This window comes from Anomaloglossus baeobatrachus, chromosome 5 (genome assembly GCF_048569485.1).
Source record: "Anomaloglossus baeobatrachus isolate aAnoBae1 chromosome 5, aAnoBae1.hap1, whole genome shotgun sequence".
Taxonomy (NCBI): domain Eukaryota; kingdom Metazoa; phylum Chordata; class Amphibia; order Anura; family Aromobatidae; genus Anomaloglossus; species Anomaloglossus baeobatrachus.
Window position 1 is genome coordinate 571,765,503 of NC_134357.1, and position 24,463 is coordinate 571,789,965.

Below are 24,463 nucleotides of genomic sequence, written 5' to 3' on the forward strand. Positions count from 1 at the left end.
GTGTCAATCGCTGCGATATCGTTAATGACGCCGGATGTGCGTCACTAACGACGTGACCCCGACGATAAAACATTAACAATATCGTAGCGTGTAAAGCCCCCTTTAGTGAGAAGTTCAGTAAAGAGCAGCAACGATTCTACTGATAGATGAGTGCAAGGTGCTTGCTTGTATCCAGAGCTTATGAAGGAACTGAATATCACCATCACAACTTCAGGAAAAATAGGAGTATTTAAACCCAAGGGGAAACTTAAGTGATTAGCAGCTGAAGGGAAGCTCCCCTGGGTCCTAAAGGGAAAAGGATGAAATACTGACAGCAGGAAAAATAGAAGGCAGGGAGAATTTTGCTCAGCCAAACGCTGTGACCTTCTATTGCCAGACATCACTGGACTGTCTGTCACCCATGACACACCCATGACAGCTCGGCTACTGAGCCATCTCCACACCCAATCACCCTTCCAAGCATACACATCTTCGTAATACTGCGTTAAAGATCGCTGCCAACTGCAATACCTATATATAATAAAACAGTGGAGATGATTTTGTCATCCTGCTGTGTTTTTTTTTTTTTTCAATTTTAGCTTGATGCTAGTCACTATATAGACAAGTTGTGAGGCAAAATAGTCAAACATTCCGGTGTCAGATACCAGGAGATCATGTAAAGGATTAAGGGAATAGATAGAGGCGAAGTCAGGTCGATAGAGGCGAAGTCAGGTCACAGTTTGGGGTCACAATAACTGCAGGATAGCGTATCAAAGCAAAGGGACCTGGCGAATGAAAGGTAAGATGAGGTGGATGGTCTGGCAGCAGTAGATCAGAGCACAGATGAATGGATCCAACAAGCACCACCAAGCAGAATGCTATGACTGGCAGTGTTCTGGAATTAACTGCTCAGCTAATTAGCTATGCAATCACAGAAAAGAGGGAACACCTGAGGAAGAAGCCCAGCACCCAGTAACAGATTGGACAACTGAGCTGTCCCTCACCAAACTGACAGCTCAACATGCCCCGATTCCATAGTACAGCAAAACTGTCACTCACTGCGTAAAAAAACCCACACTGAATGGAGGAATCGTGACATTCAGTGACCGAGATGACAAATCTGTTATTGAGCTCAGTGTTTTGTCATCTCAGTTGTGGACCACACAAAACTGAATACCATAAAATCTTTTTGTCTCACTGGGGACAAGAGGACCTCCGGCGAGAGAAGCAACACAAAGGGTACACCAAAAAAATTTCCATAGCTCTTCTGCCCTACGCAGGCAAATCTAAAGAAATTTAAAAGAAAAAAACATTCAAAGCCGTTCTGCATGGTTGCCTGAGCCAGCGGGAGACCGGTGGCAGATTCTGGAGTGGAAGAGACCAAGCCGAGGCAAGCCACAGCAACAAGAGCTCCGCTGGAGGAGGAGAGGGGAAGCCTGAGCTTAGAGGAGAAGCGGCCATCTTGGAGAGCGGCGCCTAGGAGAAGAGAGAAAGAAACCTCCTGCCGACTGCTGCGGGTCACAGGCAGCCGGGCGCTGGACAAAGGAGCACGGGAGGGACGGGAGCAGGTGCAGGGAGAAGGAGGTGAGAGCGGTCGCTGACTTACCCCGGTCCCCGCGTTGCTGGGTTGCTGCCGGTCCTTGGTGTGCGCCTGCTCCTGTCTCTTCTCGTGGTGCCGCACGGGGTCTCCCTGGTGTCCTGATGGCGGACGGAGGTGCGGGGGGGTTGTCGCGGTCCCCGTAGACGCTGACTGGGAGTGGGGGGAAGGAGAGGCCTGACTGACATTCTGCACGTGGAATGCTGGGGGGGGCCCTCTGACGGGAGTGGTGAAACCAAGGCACCGGTATAACCAAGGCATCTAATCAATCACAAGATCTCTCCCTCCTGCAGTAAAGGGGTTGATAATCCTTGATATCCCCTTGAAGACCAGCATCAGATTACACAGCATCCCCCCCCCCCTCCACCTACTCCCCTGTGTGACTTCACATTAAAAAAGGAGATTTGACACCTCAGCCTTATTGTGTACCAGATTGGCAATGACATGCTGAGAGACAGATAAAAGCACAGAAAAGCAGAAAATCTAGAAAGGAGAACGAAGAAATGAAATAAGAGCTGCATTGCCTGTAATAAGCACAGGCACTTCTACATCAATACAAGTCTGCCATCTAGTGCTTCTTTTTGGCATTTTCTGATCAGAACTAAACGGCCTCCATCACAAGCAAGGCTATTACATACACACCAGAATATATTGATGTCATTTTCCCGTTGGCCACCTTTTGATAGCCACCACTGGGTGGTACTTAGTACCCGATTTTATCTAGCTTTTGGTGGTGGCTGGCTTCTACCCGTACTGGGATTAGGTGATATAAACATTTTTTCTGATCAATTTGTCCTCTATGAATACACCTGGAGAATTATCTCCCAAACTGCTTTCCTTATTCACTTAACTATGTAAAATATATACTGTCCATCTCGACCGGACCCCCTCCTTAATTCTCTGAAGATTGTGTCATACATCTTATCCACCCTCTCTATCCAAATGGAGAAATTTGTTAATGCAGGTAGCGCCAAAGCTGCCAAAACCAGAGCCCAGACTACGAAACCTACTGCTGAAACATCGGACTCTACGGTCACACTCTCCAAGGAATCACTACTAAATCTTGCGGACACCATCACCAACGAACTTATGCCTGAAATTGATGCCAGACTGTTATCTTTCCAGTCTTCTCTGGAATCTATTACCACCCAAATGTCGGACCATTCTAACAAAATATTAGCGGCTGAAAAACGAATCTCAGATCTGGAAGATTCAGTTCAAAATTACATTGCTCAGGCTAAAGACAAAGACCGGATGCTAGAACAATGCCAAGAAAAACTTGATGATCTTGAAAATCGGAGCCGCCACAATAACTTGCGCCTCATTGAAGTCCCTGAGTCAGTCAAGGACTTGCTCCAGTTTATCTCAACCTGGCTCCCAAAAGCACTTAACCTACCAGACACAATGGTAGTGGAGAGAGCCCATAGATTTGGACCTCCATCCTTGGAGCCAACCTCGGGCCCACGTTCAGTATTCTTCAAAATGCTACCAAGACCAACTACCAAGACAAAATGACGCTCTTCCGCAAGTTTCGGGCTCAACAGGAGGTGAAATTCGAAGGACATTCTCTTCTTATCTTTCAGGATTTCTCTTTCATGGTGGCTGCAAAACGTCGGGCCTTTGCCCCGGTATGCAAGATTCTCCACGACAAGAACAAACGTTTTGCTCTATTATACCCAGCACGCCTCAGAATAGAAATCCGTGGGAAGATACTCTTCTTCACAGATCCACCTGACCTATTGCATGATTGAGGTTTTCCATTTATATCATGTGACTTTTCATTGTTTGGAAACCATTAAAGGATTCTCAGGCTGAGATGTGATGCCGTACTAACCTCTCCCCTGCTGAACATTCAAACTGATACATTCTCTCTTTCTACTTTTGTTTTTATGACAATATTTCACAGTTTTTCCTGTTTATTTTATACTGATAGTTGTGATACAAGCTTGACTATTTTCATAGATGAGCTTTTCTGTTGTTTTTCCTACTTGAATATATATACAGTACAGACCAAAAGTTGGGACACACCTTCTCATCTCTAGGACAACTATTAAGAGGAGACTTTGTGCAGCAGGCCTTCATGGTAAAATAGCTGCTAGGAAACCACCGCTAAGGACAGGCAACAAGCAGAAGAGACTTGTTTGGGCTAAAGAACACAAGGAATGGACATTAGACCAGTGGAAATATGTGCTTTGGTCAGATGAGTCCAAATTTGAGTTCTTTTTAATCCAACCACCGTGTTTTTGTAGAAAAGGGGAACGGATGGACTCTACATGCCTGGTTCCCACCGTGAAGCATGGAGGAGGAGGTGTGATGGTGTGGGGGTGCTTTGCTGGTGACACTGTTGGAGATTTATTCAAAATTGAAGGCATACAGAACCAACCTGCCTACCACAGCATCTTGCAGCGGCGTGTTATTCCATCCGGTTTGCGTTTAGTTGGATATTTATTTTTTAACAAGACAATGACCCCAAACACACCTCCAGGCTGTGTAAGGGCTATTTGACTAAGAAGGAGAGTGATGGGGTGCTACACCAGATGACCTGGTCTCCACAGTCACCAGACCTGAGCCCAATCGAGATGGTTTGGGGTGAGCTGGACCGCAGAGTGAAGGCAAAAGGGCCAACAAGTGCTAAGCATCTCTGGGAACTCCTTCAAGACTGTTGGAAGACCATTTCTGGTGACTACTAGTGATGAGCGAGTATGCTTGTTACTACTCGGTACTCGCACGAGTATCAATGTACTCGGGCTACTCGGCGGGGACCGAGTAATCTCGCGATACTCGTGCTGTACTCGTGGTTTTCATGTTGGCGCTCTTTTTACAGCCATCCCTTATGCAGGGATTGGCTGGCAGACCACTGCAATGCCACAGCCCTGTTACTTGTGGAATTGCAGTGATTGGCCGGCCCGCACAGCATGACCGTGCCTTTAGCCCGACACTTCCCCGCTCGGCTACGGCCCCTCCTGCACTCCACTCCGCGTGTATATATATATATGCACGCTTACACACACACGCACGTTTTTTTTTTTAATTTACAGTTTTATGGTTTCTACATGCTGCCGGGGGTCATTTCAGAATAATACTCGGGTCTCCCATAGGATAACATTGGGCTCGGTGCTCGGGTCGAGTACACGAGTATTTTGAGATGCTCGGCCCGAGCCTCGAGCTCCTGAGCATTTTAGTACTCACTCATCACTAGTGACTACCTCTTGACGCTCATCAAGAGAATGCCAAGAGTGTGCAAAGTAGTAATCAAAGCAAAAGGTGGCCACTTTGAAGAACCTAGAATATAAGACATATTTTCAGTTGTTTCACACTTTTTTAAGTATTTCTTTCCACATGTTTTAATTCATAGTTTTGATGTCTTCAATGTGAATCTACAATTTTTAGAGTCATGATAATAAAGAAAACTCTTTGAATGAGAAGGTGTGTCCAAACTTTTGGTCTGTACTGTATATATATTATTTTTTTCCCATTGAAAACACCAAGATTTCAATGGAGGGTTCTCTTTTCGAGATATAATGTAGTGATATATTTTCTATATTTGCTGTTACTGTTGGGATGGTTTATGGGTGTGGGTTCATCTTCCCCAGGCACAAATAATTCCTCATACCCTTGGAGTTCTGGGTTTGCTCGCTGGGACAGATCCAGACCCAATCATTTTTTACTCATAGAAATTTTTGGATGGCCTAGATGTGGTGTAGGATAACATGGCTGCTTCTACTACTACAGTTTCCCATATTAATATTGATTCTCTTAACTTGCTTTCCTGGAATGGAGAAGGTCTCAATACTCAAGTTAAGCGCAGAAAAGTAATGGATCATATTACTCGCATTTGTCCACATATTATATTTTTACAGGAAACACACTGGCTTCGTGGAAAACATCCCACACTCCGTAACAAATATTATCCGGAATGCATTGAAGCCTCTTTCTCAAAGAAGAAACTGGGGGTGGCTGTCTTATTTCACAAAGATCTCAACTACTCCATTCAAGACGTGGTAAGGGATGCAGCTGGTCGCTACTTGCTACTTAGGGTCCTTGTCGAGCAGAAAGAATACTGTCTTATTAATATATATGCACCCAATTCGCCCAGTCCTTCTTTCTTTTCTAAATTAGTAGAACTGAAACATGGTTGGCATCCTACAAATATTCTAATGGGAGGAGACTTTAATACCTTACATGATATAATATTGGATAGATCTACTCCATCACCCACCTCTCGCTCGGCTACAGGTTTAGTCCCAATCATGCTGGATCAATTAGACTTGATCGACTCCTGGAGATGTTTTCACCCCACGGATAGGGAATACACTTATTATTCTAGAGTTCATGACACCCATTCACGTATTGATTACTGGCTCTCTTCTTCTGCCTTACTACCCGTATTAAAAACAACACAAATCCTTCCTAGGGCCATTTCAAATCATTCTCCTCTATTTACTCACAAGGAGATAATCTCTTATCAGAAAAACTATAAGGCTAGGTTCGCACACTGCGTCTTTTTGACGCTGCGTTTTTGTGCGTTTTTGGCCGCTAAAAACGCACCTGCGTCGAAAAAACGCATGCGTTTTTGCCGCGATTTGGTGTGTTTTTGGCTGCGTTTTGCTGTGTTTTTGATCTTTGCGTTTTTCTGCGTTTTTCCAATGCATTGCATGGGGGGAAAAACGCAGGAAAGAACTGACATGTCCATTTTTTTTTTTTTAACTCAAAAACGCAGGTAAAAAAAACAGATGTGTGCGGACAGCAAAAATGAAAACTCATAGACTTTGCTGGGGAAGCAAAGTCCTGCAGTTTTGAGGCCAAAAACGCACCCGAAAAACGCGCAAAAACGCCGCGAAAAACGCACTGTGCGCACATAGCCTTAAGTGGTCTCTGAGTGTATTCAATCAAGAACCCATATAAATCACTTCAGGGACCATTTCAGAAATATATACAAATAATCTTTATTATCATGATTAAAAAAACATAAACACATTCTCCTCATTCTCCTCTATTACTCACCATAGATTTACCTACAAACAGGAATGTATCAATTCGTTGGCGGTTCCCTTCTTACATCAGATGATTTTAAGAGAAGTCTGACGGGCTGGTGGGAGACACACATGGAAGACAATCTAGAGCACCTTGACAATCCTAACCTATTTTGGGCAACAGCTAAAACGGTGCTCAGAGGACATATCATTTCATATGTCTCTTACAAAAAAAAGAAATTGGCACTTTCCTTGAAACCTCTTCTAAATCAACTAACTCAAACTTACAGAAATCTTCAACTCAACAATACTCCTTCTGCTAGAGAGGCTTATCTCACTGGAAAACGAACTCTAGATACCTTATTACATGATCAAGCCCATAACCAATTAGCATATCAACGTTTTTTCAGATGGGGTATCAAACTGCGACGTCTGTTGGCATCCTTGACGAAACCATTTTGAACCGCTACAAAAATCCCCAACATTAAACACCCTGCCGCTCCATCCTCAGACACCCAGCTCAGATATGTACAGTTTTCAAAGACTTTTATGCTGATCTCTATTGCCCCTCTACTGATTCCGAAACTGATGGCTATATCTTTATTAGGAAAATTGATCCACCTAAATTATCCTCTACTCAGAGAGATGTTTTAAACAAACCAATCTCAACGGAGGAAGTGGGCTCTGTTATTAAATCTCTTAAATTTCTCAAAGCTCCTGGTCCGCATGGGTATTCGGCAGAATTCTACAAACTATTGAAACCACTCCTTATACCACACCTCACTCCTCTCTTTAATCATATCATAGAATCCAGCTCTATTCCAGACCGCTTCAATGAGGCATGCCTTTCATTATTTCTCAAAACAGGAAAATACCCATTACTCCCTGCCTCACATTGTCCCATCTCCCTCTTAAATGTGGATTTTAAAATACTTACCAAAATTATGGCAATTCACTTACAATCCATACTCCCCTCCATTCTCACCACATCCCAAACGGGCTTTGTACATAAACGATCTATCACTTATAACATTATAACACCACTAGCTGCAATTATACATAGCCGTCAAATTAAAGCCAAACAAAACATATTAGTCATTTTAAATGCCAACAAGGCATTTGACCGAGTGTCATGGTCCCATCTTATTCGATTTTTAAAGTATAGACTATTTGGATTTCCTTTTTTAACCTCATCCGAACGCTTTATACCAACTCCCAATCATCGATATGGGTCTCTGGAGTCCAGTCAACCCCTTTCTCAATTCATAGTGGCACGAGGCAGGGATGCCCCCTATCACCTTTATTATTCAATATTACCCTTGACCCACTGCTCAGATATCTGGAGATGATCCCTTCTTTTGATCGGGATCGGACACCATACACTTTAAACCCTGGCTTTCGCAGACGATATCCTCCTTATGATAACTAACCCCAAAAATTCCATTCCTCTGATAATGGATGCATTCCATGAATTTGGGAGGGTCTCAGGGTTCCGTATTAACTTTGCAAAATCGCAGGCTTTAGCGATCTTCCCTGAAGCTCCCCAATGGTGGCCGTACCCTTTTCCCTTTCAGTGAGGACAAACCTCCTTGAAATATTTAGGTATTTTTTTGCCATCCAATCCACATAGTTTATACCAACTTAACCCCAGACCCCTAATCTCTACAATTATCAAAGAAATTAATTCATGGAAGTCATTTAAACTGACCTTTGCAGGCAGAGCATACCTAATTAAAATGATCTTCTTCCCCAAAATTTTAGTTCCTTTACAAACATTACCCATTTTATTATCCGAAGATGATGATCGGCTTTTGACCAAAATATCCTGACAATTTATATGGAACTCAGAGGGGAGCTCTAAGATCAGCATGTTTAAACTGCGACAGATCAAGTGACTGGGAGGTCCTTAATTTTCCAAATTTTCGTCTATATAGTATTGCAGCCATTTTTAGACATGCACTAGATTGGATATGGGCTTTTAATCATTTCACTAATACCCCAATTGATGAAACCATGTCTGGACCCATCAGTCTCCCTGCCTTACTACACACACAACCCCATAACGTTCCTATTGAAATAAAAGATAATGCCTTGCTTTGGTCGGTAGTGTTGGCATGGCGCCACGCCAAAAAGATTAGTGGCTTAGACCCCTGCAGATCAATTTTTCTTCCCTTTATGGGTAACCCTTCCTTCCTACAGGGTAAGCCGCCTCCACTGTATCGAGTACTGGGTGAGTCTGGTTGCAGGTTGATTTGTAACCTCCTGACAAACACTCAACTCCCTCCAGGGTAAGAGGACATTATCTCCAAATACCCAATTTTGGCTAGTAACATATTTATTGCAGCTCAGATCAAACATTATACTACCTCAGTTGTAAATAGCATACCAGATAGAGACAGATCTAATCCCTTAGACCAGATGTCTTTTGCCTCACGCACAGGGACATACTCATTAAGCCATATTTATAAATCTATTAAACTCTACATTTCTTGGTCAGACGCATCTCCGGGGCCGGGCAAATGGACATTGCAACTCCCTAGCTATACATTAGCAGACATACTAAACGCCACACTACGCCTAAATTCCATACTACCATATGATAGCTACACTACAATGGCTCTTATGATCTTCCATAGAGCCTACATATCACCCGAAGTTAAGCCCAGGATGTCCTCCGGGGGGGACCCCTCATGTCCCAAATGCTCTTGCTCTCCAGCAGATATATACCACTGTCTACGGGACTGGCCAAAAATCCGAGAGTTCTGGGAACATCTTCATGATTACCTTAATACTACGTTTAATATTCCTTTTACACTGTCACCTGAATGGGCAATATTTAATATATTGCCACAAAACCAGCTCAGCGGACCTGCTGCTCGACAACGACATATTTTAATTATCTGGGCCGCAGCTTCCCGAAAAAGCATCCTCCATTTATGGGCACAAGATACGGTCCCCACTTTAACTTTTATATCCAGATAGATTAATTACTTATTTCAAATGGAGTGGATTGAATCTCTTATTACACAAAGACAAAAGAACAGAACTTTTCTTTTTCACATGGTCACACTATATCAATACACAACCACTCTCGGTACGCCAATCGATACACAAATGCTTCCAATTTACCGACTGGTATATGAGACAACTCATAGCAGGTACCACCCCGGTTAGGCTTATCTAAGAGGATACTACAAATATGTCTTGTGCCTGGGAAAAGGGGAAGGGGGGGAAGAGATCGTGGGAGTTCTAGATTTGTTAGGTTAGTTAAGAAAACACTGTCTTATAATTTGCATAATCAAAGTTGTACTTGATATATCTGAAATTGCATCTGATTTTACACATTGTACATGTATAACGATTTATTTTCAATAAAGATGGTTTATAAAAAAAAAAAACCACAATGCAACAGATGGTTTTGGCACTAGGGAGAGGGGGTCACCTCCTAACACCTGAGACTGAACCCTGCACTCATTATCATCCCTACATGGGTAGATCCCCACCTGTGCGCCCTCACGTGCCTAGACCCTCTCTGGTCCTGAGCTTGCCTTAACTAGTGCTAAGGCCAGTGAGACGCTAGTCTCGCCACTACAATAAAACAACACGAGAAAGGTAAGACAAACAGGGGAAAGACATAACAAATAGTTTTCCACAGCTACTTAAGCAGAAAACTTCTCAGCTACAACAGAAACAACACCTCAGCTTCTCCAGTCAGGCTGACTTTACACTGTTCTATGAACACTTCTTTTATCAATATCTTGATCTTACTTCAGTATTGAGGAAGCGCACCACATGCAGAAGTCCCCACACTTACAGCCTGTGTAGCTAATCGGCAGTTATTTACCCTTCTTCAGATTGAAGACTTCACATTTCCATAAATTCTATCTGCTCCATTTAGAGAAACCAATGGAATTCATGTGCAAAAGTTTCCAATGTACAGTCATATGCAAATGGAAAGAAAGTGGCCCAATTAATTATTAGAACAATAAGCTTTTATTTCCATATAATTGATACAAATGGATACTTTTGCACATGAACTCCATTTGTTCCTCTAAACAGAATGGAGAGAATGTATAGAAATGTGAACTTAGCCTTAAATAACACCATCAAGATGTTCCTAACATACAATACATGTGCTTGTGGAGTAAGGGGTTCAAAACTGGACTGGAGGAAGACTAACCCTGTCTTTTCTCCTTTATTATCTCCAGTAATTGTATTATTACACCGGATTCTTTTTGATGTTACATTGTCATCTTCTCCCCATTCAGGTCCCTACAATATCGGGTCCTTTCAGTGGAGATCTTCTATATAAGAGAATTCTCCTGATTGACCCATCCAAGGATGGATATGGACAGGGACAAGATGGCGGAGAGGATATTACACCTCACCCTAGAGATCCTCTTCCGGCTTACTGGAGAGGTGAGAGATTCTGATGACGTCACATTACATCATTCTTATCTATGGGAATAACAGATGGACAGAACAGGAGAGGTGAGGACTCTGGAAATGTCTGGAGTGAGATTTATTACTGTGTCTCTCCATAACCAGGATTACACAGTAGTGAAGAAGACCTCTAGTGAGCGCTGTCAGGCCTCTATGTCTGAGGGATGGGGAAGACCCCTGAGCCCAATCACGGGGCCTCCACCTCACCCCCCGATACATGAGGACATCAATGACCAGAAGATCCTAGACCTCACCTACAAGATGATGGAGCTGCTGACTGGAGAGGTGACACTGCTGGGAATGCTGGGACATTATACAGTAACGTTATGAAGGGATCGGGGGGTGACGGTATCATTGTATGTGTCAGGTTCCTATAAGGTGTCAGGACGTCACCGTCTATTTTTCCATGGAGGAGTGGGAGTATTTAGAAGGACACAAAGATCTGTACAAGGACGTCATGATGGAGGTTCCCCAGTCCCTCACATCACCAGGTAATAGACAGGACTAAATACACACTGCCTATAATTATCTGTATATAAGGAATGAATTCAGTCCCTGTATGTGTCTCCTTCAGTTCTATCCAGTAAGAGGACAACACCAGAGAGATGTCCCCGTCCTCTTCTCCCACAGGACTGTAAACAAGAAGATCCCGATGTTCCTCAGGATCATCAGGTCGATAGTGATCAGGAGTTCCAGATAAATGATCGTGGCAACTACAAGCCTATTAATTGCCCCCAGGTTTGCCATTTTTGTAATTCTATTTTACTGTATTGTACTAGCCTTAGAAGATTGGAAGATTCTAGGAATTGATGATAAAAACTACTAAATAAATTTGGTATCACTGTAATCATCCAGACCCAAAAAAATAAAGTTAACCAGAACATGTCAGTCGATTCATGCTGCCCAAACCACAGACAACATGAATCTGAGCCTGACTGAAAAAGTGCACATGGGTATGTTTTGGCTTTAAAGATCTAGAGATTAATCTGGTGCCTCCTTAGAGTGGTGCGGAAAAAAGTCGGTCTAAGTGATTGACAGGTCTCTCCCTTCTGACTGCAATCCTGTAACTAGGTTCTGATTCATGCCACAAACATTGGAATATTTATTGTTATTTTGTTCTTTTTAAATTTCAGGATGAAGATCTGCCCCATATTAATAGTACAGAGACATATGCGAGGGATAATGAGAGGTGTAAAGAGGAGATCCCTACAGATAACCGCCCAGGTGAGTAGTGGCCGCTAAATACAGAGAAGCCACAGATTCTTCTCACAATAACGAATAACGTTTGGAACACCATTCTAAGTCTGAACTGGGTGCAAAAACCTACTTTGGCGTAGTGTTGGGGCTCTATTGCATTGATCAATTCAGTAGCTAAATTTCTCTTGATTCATATGTTCATGGCAGTAATGCAGGTTCCATTTTTCACATTTTCACTCTTACATATAGCTATTGGATTTTTCAAGTCAGTATTCACACAGCAGTTTCTGCTATTTCATGTATTCCCCTTACATAGTCACTGGTGTGCATACCTTATCTCCCCATACAGATTCTTCTCAGTCACAGGATGCTGTTCATTTTTTTAAAATGTTATTCTTTTCAAGGTTTTGTAAGCTATTTCAGTTATATTTTCCTTTCATCCATGATAACACCACAGAGAGAGGGAACAGTCTGAATAAAAGGGTGTAGTCTCTCCCACGCCTGTTGGTTTCCTGTCCTTGAGTGGGAATCCTATATCCAGAGTGTCCGTCTATGGAAAGAAAAGAAAAAGAAGATACCGTCTTACCCATGCCATGGCCCGGTCACTCAGGTAGCAGCATTGTTGTCATGCTAGGTACGGGGAAGTACTAAGCGAAAGGGAAGGGAAACGCAGTGTCTATGGAAAGGGAAGATGGTGACCTCTGACTGAACCTACTGCTGGTCTCTGGGGTCCCTCACCATTCTAGATAGGTTCCGCACCTATGTGCCAAGCCGGATACCTGACCCTAGGTATCCCTAATGCTGGGCCCTAAATAGGGAACGGGTGGGATGAGCTCTTTGTCAATCCCGCTAAGCACTAAAGAAGACACAAGGAGGACTCACAGGGGGAGAAGCATGAACTATTTATTCACAGGCAACTTGGGAAGGAGTTCAGCAAAGTTTCTGGTAACGATACCTCAGAGGAGCCACCTGCATGCAACCATGGCTTGAAGGAACTGAAAAATATCACCATCCCAGAAAGGAAGAGTTATATAAGCATCAAGAGAATATGGATGATCAGCAGCTGGGTGGAAGGCGAGCTCCTGCTGGGTCCAGGAGGGGAGAGATGAATCAAGCAGGAAAGATACCTATACCATTGAATACTGAAAGCAGGAACAATGGAAAGTCAGGGAGCATTCTGCACAGCCATACGCTGTGACTCTCGATGGCAAAAAAAACCCACATGACTATCTGTCACCCGTGACACGCTCATGACAGTTGTACTGCTGTGACTGGAGTAAGGGTCTTGGAAACACCACAGCAGTTCCCCAGGGGTAATCTGACTGGTGTGCGAATACTGGTCGCATAATGCGGATGTATCTGCTGACTGCTGTGCTGTTCTTCCATCTTATGCGGGTGTCACACGAGACGAGCTATCGTGTGATGCATCATCGGGGATACGGTTTTCGTGACGCACATCCGGCAACGTTTGCGACGTCGTTTCATGTGACGCCTCCGAGCGACGCTGAATCGGTCATAAATTGTGAGTCGTGTACACTTCGCTTATTTTTAAAAAATCATTTATTTTTCATGGCGCTGGCTGTTCATCGTACCCGGGGCAGCACACATCGCTCCGTGTGAGACCCCGGGAACGATGAACACAGCTTACCTGCGTCCCGCGGCACCCGTCGGCTATGCGGAAGGAAGGAGGTGGGCGGGATGTTTACGTCCCGCTCATCTCCGCCCCTCCGCTTCTATTGGCCGGCGGCTGTGTGACGTCGCTGTGACGCCGAACGTCCCTCCCCCTTCAGGAAGAGGATGTTCGCCGCCCACAGCGAGGTTGCTCAGCAGGTAAGTACGTGTGACGGAGGTTTAATGACTTTGTGCGACACGGGCAGCGATTTGCCCGTGACGCACAAACGACGAGGGCGGGTACGAGCGCTCGTGCGATCGCACGATAAATCGTACCTTGTGACGCCCGAATTAGAGGGCGGAGCATGCGCCCTCGCATCTTTTGCTTTCTTGTGACTGCGGGAGCACGCGCGGTGACAACAGAAGTGGAGACCGCCCCCTGAAACAGCTGATCGAAAGACACAACAGGAGAAACAATCCGACAGCAGCGTGCCAGTGACATCGGCAGCTGATCGCATGGCACGGGGTCAGATGAGGTAAGTTCACAATGGACTCAGTTAACTCTGTGACGTCAGTGCCGCTGTGCTGGCACAGTGTTCTCTTCTGGAGCTAATCGTGTCCTCCGATCAGCTGTTCTCCACTTCTGTTGTGACCGTGTGCGCTCCCACGGTCACAACGAGATCAAAAGATGTGAGGGCGCATGCGCCACCCTCTCAGCTGGAAGTATAGAATAGCAGGGGATAACACTTTCTTCACAAAGATGGCGCTGGAGATAAGCGCTATGCACAGGCGCCAACTCCGACGCCAACCTAGTGAATAGTAAAATTAGCATAGAGAACAGAGAGAGGGAGGAACAACAGATGGGGGGCGGGAATCCATAACAAATGCCAATCAAGTAGTTGCTGATTTTATAAACTTCACTTCTTGGATTTGAAAACCTAAACATCCAAGCTGACCACTAAAGGTATGTAGAAAATCAGCCTGATAGCGCCAGTAGAGCACTGGCTTTAGCTTATATACGAAAATCCTGGTGATTGATTCCCTTTAAGAACATCTAGAAATTTTCAGCAAACAAGTGTGTGCATTAAAGCAGCAAAATCTGTGTTTTGGCTTCATTTTCAGAGTTGTAGTGGTACTTTAAATGTAAGCCCTCTGTTCACTGTATTACTCTCAGCCTCCTGCATTTTCATGCTTTTTTGATGCCGCTGTGATCCTGTAAGTTTTGGAGGATTGAGGATTCTCACTGAACCTGGTCACACCTTCCTGCAGAGTTAAAAGGCAGTAATGGCTAAAATTTATGGCAGGACCTAAAGTAAGTTTCTAACTATCATCCTGTTGGCATTGACTTCAGGACATAGGATTAGCGATAGTTAGGCATTGTTCGTTAATCCCCCATTGACGCAAGTTCTGGAGGATAAATGTACCGCTGCAGCCGAGCCGCTCGGATCCGGACTCGTTGGTGGGTGGCTCGAGCTCCTCCGGACCCGGGGTCACGTCGCTCTGAAAGGATGCTGGCGCTACGTAGGGCGTTGGTAGGTAGGTTTACGGCCGGGGCCGTGGTTTGGGTTAAGTTGTGACACCACCAATGGGCTGTGGTGAATGTAGACACTACCGGTGTTGTTTACTAGGCCCCCGGGGATGGTGTTGCGCAGCCAGGTGTTGACCCCTCCTTGGGTAGGGGGTGATGGTCCCGGGGCCCGGTGGTGAGGGTGCGGGCGGATTGGTGTGGTGCGGGGCGGTACACGGCCCGAAGGCACAGTTGTACTCACTCTGACAGATACACCGGAGTCTCTGGTAAACGAAAAGATGGTGGTCGGTGCCCGCAGCCGGCTGCGTTTGGTCCCCCACCCGGTTTGGTGGTCCCCGCCTTTCTCCTGCACCTTGTTTTGTAGCTGTGGACTGCCTGCGCTTCAGCGACGGGAGTCCGCTCCCCGGCTGTGTGTCTGTCGGGAGAGCTTGTTTGCCCGCAGACGTTGGCTCGTGGGATCGCTCTGCCTGAGCGGTGGCTTTCTATCCCCCTCGTTGGGCTGTTGTCTTCAGTCGGGACTTGGTTGGGAAAGGACCTAAGGTCCAGACCTCAATCAGTGAATTAACTTAGTCCGGTAGATTCTTGACCTCGTTTCATGGTCTGAGTACCCCCCCTGTGTGCTCCGGTTTCCAGTCGGTTCCCCGGTTCGGTACCGGCGGGCCACTACCCTGTCCCGGTCCCTTACGGTTCCACCAGGCCGTCTTCCCGGCTCTTGCAGGCGGTGACCACCGTCTGCCTTTTGGCCAAAGGGTTTCCAGGCTATGACCCAGACCCCTGTCAGACGTCTACTCCTCTCCCTTTCACCTCCTAAACTCATCTGCCTCTGTCTTTCCAGCCTCAGGCTATCGGAACTCCTCGGTGGGCGTGGCCAACCACCTGGCTCCGCCCCCTGGTATGAACGTCAAGACCCGAAAGGGGTGACCAAAGTTTTGTGGTTGGCTGCTGTTACCTTTTTAGGGGGACGGGTGTTTGTGCAAGGGCCTGTCTGTGACTACCTGGCTAGTCCAGGGCGTCACATAAAGAGATCTTTAAACCAAACCCAGCCTACCTTCCCAAGGTGGCCTATAGGTTCATTAGGAGCCAGGATATTGTTCTCCCTTCCTTTTGTACTAACTGTAAGAATTCCGAAGAAGAAAAATTCCATACTCTGGATGTCAGTAGATATCTCGGCCACAGACTCCAAGAGAAGATATTTTACTGTTCATTCTCTTCCAGGGCTCTAGGAAAGGTCTATCTAGATGGATTAGAGAGACTTTCAGGTTAGCATATTCCACAAGTAATAAGATAGTTCCAGGGGATCTGAAGTCTAATTCTACAAAGACTATTTCAGCCTCCTGGGCGGAGAAAACAGACATTTCCATTGAGCAGATATGTAAAGCAGCAACCTGGTCCTCTCCTTCTACCTTCTACAAGCATTATAGGTTTGATTTGAAATCTTCTGCTGATCTAGGTCCCGCCCTAAAGTTGAATTTCTCCATTGTGCTGTCATGGGTGAAAGTAAAAGATGTAATTTCCTACCGGTAATTGGATTTTCCAGAACCTATGTGGCACGCTAGGTACACAAAAGTAGCAAGCAAAAGGAAATGGAAACGCTTTGTCTGAGTAAGAGGGAGATGCTGACCCCTGCCCAAGCCTACCGCTGGGCCATGGGTTCCCTCACCACCATAGATAGGTTCCGCATCTATGCGCCGAGCCGTAAACCTGACCCTGATCTGGGCCCTAGGTAGGGAATTTTTGGGGAGAGCTCTTCGTCAACACCACTTGGCACTAAAGGACCCACAGGGATAATAAACAAGGGAAAACAACAAAGAATTTATCTCTAGACGACTAAGTAAGTTCAGTAAAGAGCAGCAATGATCCTGCTGATGAGTTCAAGCCGCCTGCTTGCATCCAGAGCTTGTGAAAGAACTGTATATCACCAGCACAGGAGGAGCTCCCCTGGGTTCTAAAGGGAAAAGGATGAAAACCCAGCAGAGGAGATGCATAGTACACTGAATACTGACAGCAGAAATAATAGAATGTCAAGAAGCATTTTGTGCAGCCAAACACTGTGACCTTCTATTGCCGGACACCACAGGACTGTGTCACCCGTGACACACACGTGACAATATGGCAGCACCCTCATATTCAGTATTCACCCTTCCCATCACTGGTAATGGGTGAATACTTGTTTCTTTCTTGGTGTTGGTTTCACTTATTGCTTGGGGAAGCAAATTAGTTATTGGTATTTAATGTTGTACATAACATGTACGTGTCCTTGAAGGGCGAATACTCACTCTTCATGGTGCTGTCATGGGTTCTGGAAAATCCCATTAACGGTAAATAATTACATCTTTTCACTCGTTCAGCCAAAATATACATTAACTGTGGATAAAAAAAAATAATATGCAATAACATACTGTATGCATGTGAAATTGGACATGAAATATTCCCCCTCTGCTTTGTGCAAAAATACAGGTGACTGTAAATGTGTGAAACACACATTGACACAGAAGGCAGAGACATCTTCATCTACTTTTAGATTGTGATATTTTATGACTGCCTGAGTCAGATAATTTACTATATGACTTAGAAATATTATAAAAAGTTTAATTTAAAAAATATTTTAAATATAATTCAAACATAAAAAAAGGTATTTATTTTTAGCAGATGACTATTCTTGGACCGCTGAAGGCCCTCAAACATCTTCAGTTTTTGAAACAGATGATCATGGAATAACACAGGATATTTATGAAGAATATGAAGAGAATGTCATTATCCCAGATATACACTCAGATTTTTGCTATGAAGGGCTGTCATCTGATCCTTGTCAACAGGTTCTATCTTCTGATTCATCACAGACTAAGCAAAATCAAAAAGCTCAGACAGGAACCAAGCCATATTCATGTTCAGAATGTGGAAAAGGTTTCAACCATAAATCAGATCTTGTTACACATGAGAGAATACACACCGGGGAGAAGCCATACTCGTGCTCAGAATGTGGGAAATGTTTCAATCATAAATCAGATCTTGTTAAACATAAAAGAACTCATACTGGGGAGAAGCCATTTTCATGTTCAGTATGTGAAAAATGTTTTAGCCAGAAATCAACTCTCGTTAAGCATCAGAGGGTTCACACGGGAGAGAAGCCATTTTCATGTTTACAATGTGGCAAATTCTTTAAACAGAAATCCGTTTTAGTTGCACATGAAAGAAGTCACACAGGAGAGAAGCCATTTTCATGCTCAGAATGTGGAAAACATTTTACCAAAAAATCACATCTTGCTACACATCAGAGGCTTCACACAGGAGAGAAGCCATTTTCATGTTCAGAATGTGGGAAGCGTTTTAACCAGAAATCAGTGTTGGTTACGCATCAGCGGAGTCACACCGGAGAAAAGCCGTATTCATGCTCAGAGTGTGGAAAATGTTTTAGCCAGAAATCGAATTTGGTAACACATCAAAGAATTCATACAGGGGAGAAGCCATATTCATGTTCTGAATGTGGGAAATTTTGTTCTCAAAAATCAGATCTTTTTAAACATCAGAAGAGTCACAGAGGGAAAAATACGTTTTTATGCAGTGGATGTGGAAAGGGCTTCAATCAATACTCAGATCTAGTTGAACATCAAAGTTCTCACACTGAAAACAATTATAATGACGAGAATGTGGATAATCCCTTGTTCTTAGACATCAAGGAATTCATATATAACTAATATTTCAATAACTTAAAGGAGTTGTCCAATGCGTCTTTCTTCTCGCCAATCAGATGTTAGAGCTGTCAAACAGCCCCTAAAAAAAGGCTTTAAAGGATATTCGTCATTAGTACAAGTGAAAATAAGCCACTTTGTAATTTATATTTTTGAATAAATCTGCTTCTTTCTCCCTTAGGACAAATCATTTATTTTCAAAAATGTATAATTTTAAAGGTAAAATATGTATTCAGTGAAAACCGATTATTACATTACTGATAAAGGAGAGTTGTTTTTTTTTTTAAATTCTATGTAGAGGGGAAGAGGAAGGAGGCGCTAGAATAAGAGCTCCTCTCCACTCCATTTCTTTCCCTTCTACATAGAATCTTATAAGTAGCAACTGTCTTCTCTTATCTCAGTAATGTAACAATTGTCTTCAGTGAATACAGATTTTACCTGTAAATTGAGAATTTTGAAAATGAATCCTCAATCGTAATGTAGAATGAAGCATATTTCACTGATAAGATGTATTAAAAAATTGCGTATTTTCACTTATGCTATAGATGTATGAACTTGGTGACAAAGTTTTTCCTATTGTTGGAGTCTTTTGAAAACAAAGCTATTAAAATAACTAAAATCTGTAATTTATTCTGGTAGGATACTTATTTACTGTTTGTTTTATGTGTGTAAACTGTTTATTACAAGTAGTTACGAAAGTTACATTTGTTGATATTTCACTTATGTTTTTGTAATGATTATCATTTTAATAAAAGTTTTATGATTAGATTTAAGTTTTTTTGTAGCACTTATCAAATAATGTTTTTTGAAATTCGCAATCCCTCTGTCACAGAGTTTAGCATGTATTTCTCTAAAATCTTTTGAACAGTTTCTGAAAAGTCTACATGGCTCAAGAATCGTTACATACGATTAAATTACAGAATACACTGGGGCATATACATCACAGGAGATGCTAGGGGCATATACATCCCTGAAGAAACTGAAGGCATATAGATCACAGCAAAAACTGAGGGCACATACATCACAGGAGACGCTGGGGCATATACATCACACGAGATGCTGGTGGCATTTACATGACAGGAGAGGCTGGGGCTGCAGCCCACAAAGTACACTAGGTGAAAATGACAGGGTCCAAATCCAGGGTAAAAATCCAAAAGTTTATTCTGCCATGAAAAAGATACCAATGTATCAACACATTCAACCTATTAGGTCTTTATCAAGTACAGGAAAATAGTGCTGCAAATCATTTTTCATCTGCCCACAAAGTAAATCCTGAGGCAGGCACCAGCCAGTGTCAGCACGTAATACTTCATTGCACGACTGCAGCATTTGAAAGTGACCACTGCGTGCACATGTTCACAGTGCAAGGACCCATTAAAGGGCTGGCATTCTGGCAGCTGCTGCCCAAACACTGCGGTTGGAAATATGCACAGGGGCTGGAGGTTTCCCTCTCCTGCTTTAGCCCTTTCTCTTCCTATCTCTACGTCTGAGCTGTGATCTCTGATATCCTTCCACTATTTTAAATCAGTAAAGTTTCAACTTACTGTACATGTCAATACTTAATAGCTTTCGAGAAGATGAGTAAAATCTACCATAAATTTTCGTTCCTCGAACTATGACTGCTCCACCAGGAATGGAAAAGCTTTAGTGTCAAATCTATTTTGATTATTTTTTTTTTAACACAGAAGAAGCATAACATACATTTTCAAACTGGCACATATGATACTGAAACGTCGTAGGTTTTAGGGCTGGTCAACGGCGATCCGGTCGTCCAAAGAGAGTGACATCTCCTCAGGTCACCTACCAGCTATTGGTATGCAAGTAGCAACTCTCACACAACAACACTACAGAAAGCGCAAATCAGTCTAAAGAAGAAAGAGACACAACAAGTAAATAAAAGAGAGAAGTAATAGGGGGAAGAAGGAAAGAGTAGAAAGAGATGAGGGGGACTGGGGGTGGGGAGGAGGGGGGAGCCAGTCCGCCCACTCAAGTGTTCCCATCAATCTCTGAATTCTGAGGATTCCAAGAACATGATCCATGAACCCCATACCCTGATAAATTTTTCAGTGGACCCATTCAACTCTGCCATTAGAACTCCTTTTCCCTGTTGTGCCGGGATAAAAAGGATTTCAGCTGTATGTATTCTATCCAGGGTATGTCGGGACGAGTCGCCGAAAGGACAGTGTAGGGTGTCAATATGTTTCCCTGAAGGACGTGGAAAAAATGGGGTTCCTCTACCTGCCTATACCTCATGGATTTCCTAGAATGTAACCCTGGGGGAAACTCTGTATTTCCGAAAAGGGGGGGTAAGCAGGCCTTTGCCTTGAGAGAGAGAGCCCCTTCTGACTTCCTGATCCCATACCCTCAGCGCTGTCATCAGCAGGTCTACTTAGTTACCAAACTATGCCCTACCCCCTCTATCCATCCATGGGAGGTAATGTAAGGGAGTCTCCAACCCCTCTTGCTCAATCTCAACCCACTGTTTCAAGCCCCTGTGGAACTGCCAGTCAAACAGTCTGAGTAGCACAGCTGCCCTATAGTAAAGTTGGAAATTGGGAAGTCCCGCTCCTCCTGCCTTTTTGTGTCTCGTAAAAATCTTTATACCAATCCTAGGCTTTCTGTTGCCCCAGTCAAACCTCGATAAGGCCGTCTGGAGTCTCATAAAAAATGACCCGGGCAACTGAGTAGGTACTGTCTGGAACAAAAATAGAAACCTAGGGACAACGTCCATTTTGATGGCATTTATACGCCCGAGCCAAGATAATCTACTCTTATCATACTTTTTCAGATCCCTGACTGTCCGCTCCAACAGGGGCAAGAAATTGAACTGTATGATTTTTTTTTTTGGGGTCCCTTGGAATGACTACCACCAGGTATTTGAGTACCATAGGCTGCCATCTGAAAGGGAAATTCACAGTGGTGCGAGCTAGCTCTTCCCCAGATAGGGTAAAATGCATGGCCTCTGATTTTGTAAAATTCACCCTAAAGTTACTAAAATTAGGGAAAATGTTTAGAAACTAAAGGAAGCTCAACCTTGTGCACCACAGTGAATTTCTGAGACGGAAAGAAAGCCACAGTGATTATTCTAGATGTGTGTATAATATATATATGTATGTATGTATATATATATATATATATATATATATATATATATATTACAGACAAAACGTTTGGACACACCTTCTCATCTCTAGAACAACTATTAAGAGGAGACTTTGTGCAGCAGGCCTTCATGGTAAAATAGCTGCTAGGAAACCACCGCTAAGGACAGGCAACAAGCAGAAGAGACTTGTTTGGGCTAAAGAACACAAGGAATGGACATTAGACCATTGGAAATCTGTGCTTTGGTCTGATGCGTCTAAATTTGAGATCTTTGTATCCAACCACCGTGTCTTTGTAGAAAAGGTGAACGGATGGACTATCCATGGCTGGTTGTTACTGTGAAGCATGGAGGAGGAGGTGTGATGGTGTCGGGGTGCTTTGCTGGTGACACTGTTGGGGATTTATTCAAAATTGAAGGCATACTAAACCAGCATGGCTACCACTGCATCTTGCAGCGGCGTGCTATTCCATCTGGTTTGCGTTTAGTTGGACCACCATTTATTTTTCAACAGGACAATGACCCCAAACACACCTCCAGGCTATGTAAGGGCTATTTGACCAAGAAGGAGAGTGATGGGGTGCTACGCCAGCTGACCTGGCCTCCACGGTCGCCAGACTGAACCCAATCGAGATGGTTTGGGGTGAGCTGGACCACATAGTGAAGGCAAAAGGGCGAACAAGTGTTAAGCATCTCTGGGAATTCCTTCAAGACTGTTGGAAGACCATTTCCAGTGACTACTTCTTGAAGCTCATCAAACGAATGCCAAGAGTGTGCAAAACAGTAATCAAAGGAAAGGGTGGCTACTTTGAAGAACCTAGACTATAAGACATATTTTCAGTTGTTTCACACTTTTTTAAGTATTTCATTGCACATGTTTTAATTCATAGTTTTGATGCCTTCAATGTGAATGTACAATTTTTAGAGTCAGGAAAATAAAGAAAACTCTTTGAATGAGAAGGTGTGTCCAAACGTTTGGTCTGTACTGTGTGTATACATTTTTATATATATATATATATATATATATATATATATATATATCTATAAATATACACAGTGCCTTGTGAAACTATTCAGCCCCATTGAATTTTTCAACCTTTTCCCACATTTCAGGCTTCAAACCTAAAGATACAAATTTTAATGTTGTGGTGAAGAATCAACAACAGGTGGGACACAATTGTGAAGTTGAACGAAATTTATTGCTCATTTTAACCTTTTTTTTAAAAAAAAAAAATAACTGGAAAGTGGGGCGTGCAATATTATTCGGCCCGTTTAAGTTAATACATTGTAGCACCACCTTTTGCTGTGATTACAGCTGCAAGTCGCTTGGGGTATGTGCTTATCAGTTTTGCACATCAAGAGACTGAAATTCTTGCCCATGCTTCCTTTGCAAGTAGCTCGAGCTGAATGAGGTTGGATGGAGAACGTTTGTGAATGGCAGTTTTCAGCTCTTTCCACAGATTCTCGATTGGATTCAGGTCTGGACTGTGACTTGGCCAGTCCAACACTTAGATATGTTTATTTGTGAACCATTCCATTGTAGATTTTTCTTTATGTTTGGGATCATTGTCTTGTTGGAAGACAAATCTCTGTCCCAGTCTCAGGTCTTTTGCAGACTCCAACTGGTTTTCTTCATGAATGGTCCTGTATTTGGCTCCTTCCATCTTCCCATCAATTTTAACTATCTTCCCTGTCCCTGCTGAAGAAAAGCAGGCCCAAACCATGATGCTGCCACCACTATGTTTGACAGTGGGGATGGTGTGTTCAGGATGATGAGCTGTGTTGCTTTTACGCCAAACAGACCGTTTGGCATTGTGCCCAAATAGTTCGATTTTGGTTTTATCTGACCAGAGCACCTTCTTCCACATGTTTGGTGTGTCTCCCAGGTGGCTTGTTTTTTTTATTAATATCTTTGAGAAATGGGTTTCTCCTTGCCACTCTTCCATAAAGGCCGATTTGTGCAGTGTACGACTGATTGTTGTCCTATGGACAGACTCTCCCACCTCAGCTGTAGATCTCTGCAGTTCATCCAGAGTGATCATGGGCCTCTTGGCTGCATCTCTGATCAGTCTTCTCCTTGTCTGAGATAAAAGTTAGGATGGACAGGCTGGGTTTTGTTAGATTTGCAGTGGTATGATATTCCTTCCATTTCAATATGATTGCTTGCGCAATACTCCTTGGGATGATTAAAGTTTTGGAAATCTTTTTGTAACCAAATTCGGCTTTAAACTTTTCCACAACAGTATAACAGACCTGCCTGTTGTGTTCCTTGGTCTTCATGATGCTTTCTGCGCTTTAAACAGAACACTGAGACTATCACAGAGCAGGTGCATTTATACGGAGACT

General features: G+C 43.5%; 1 protein-coding gene across 1 annotated transcript in view; it reads left to right on the top strand.

Annotated features, from left to right (window-relative positions):
* The first annotated feature begins 5,440 nt into the window (after positions 1-5,440).
* The window catches only part of LOC142312397 (uncharacterized), a 161,981-nt gene continuing 142,958 nt past the window's right edge, over positions 5,441-24,463 (top strand). Inside the window, 7 exon segments of the mRNA XM_075351340.1 lie at positions 5,441-5,577; positions 10,818-10,968; positions 11,098-11,277; positions 11,360-11,483; positions 11,567-11,730; positions 12,126-12,216; positions 17,975-18,823. Coding sequence (XP_075207455.1) covers positions 10,891-10,968; positions 11,098-11,277; positions 11,360-11,483; positions 11,567-11,730; positions 12,126-12,216; positions 17,975-18,823 — 1,486 coding nt within the window. The 5' untranslated portion in view covers positions 5,441-5,577; positions 10,818-10,890.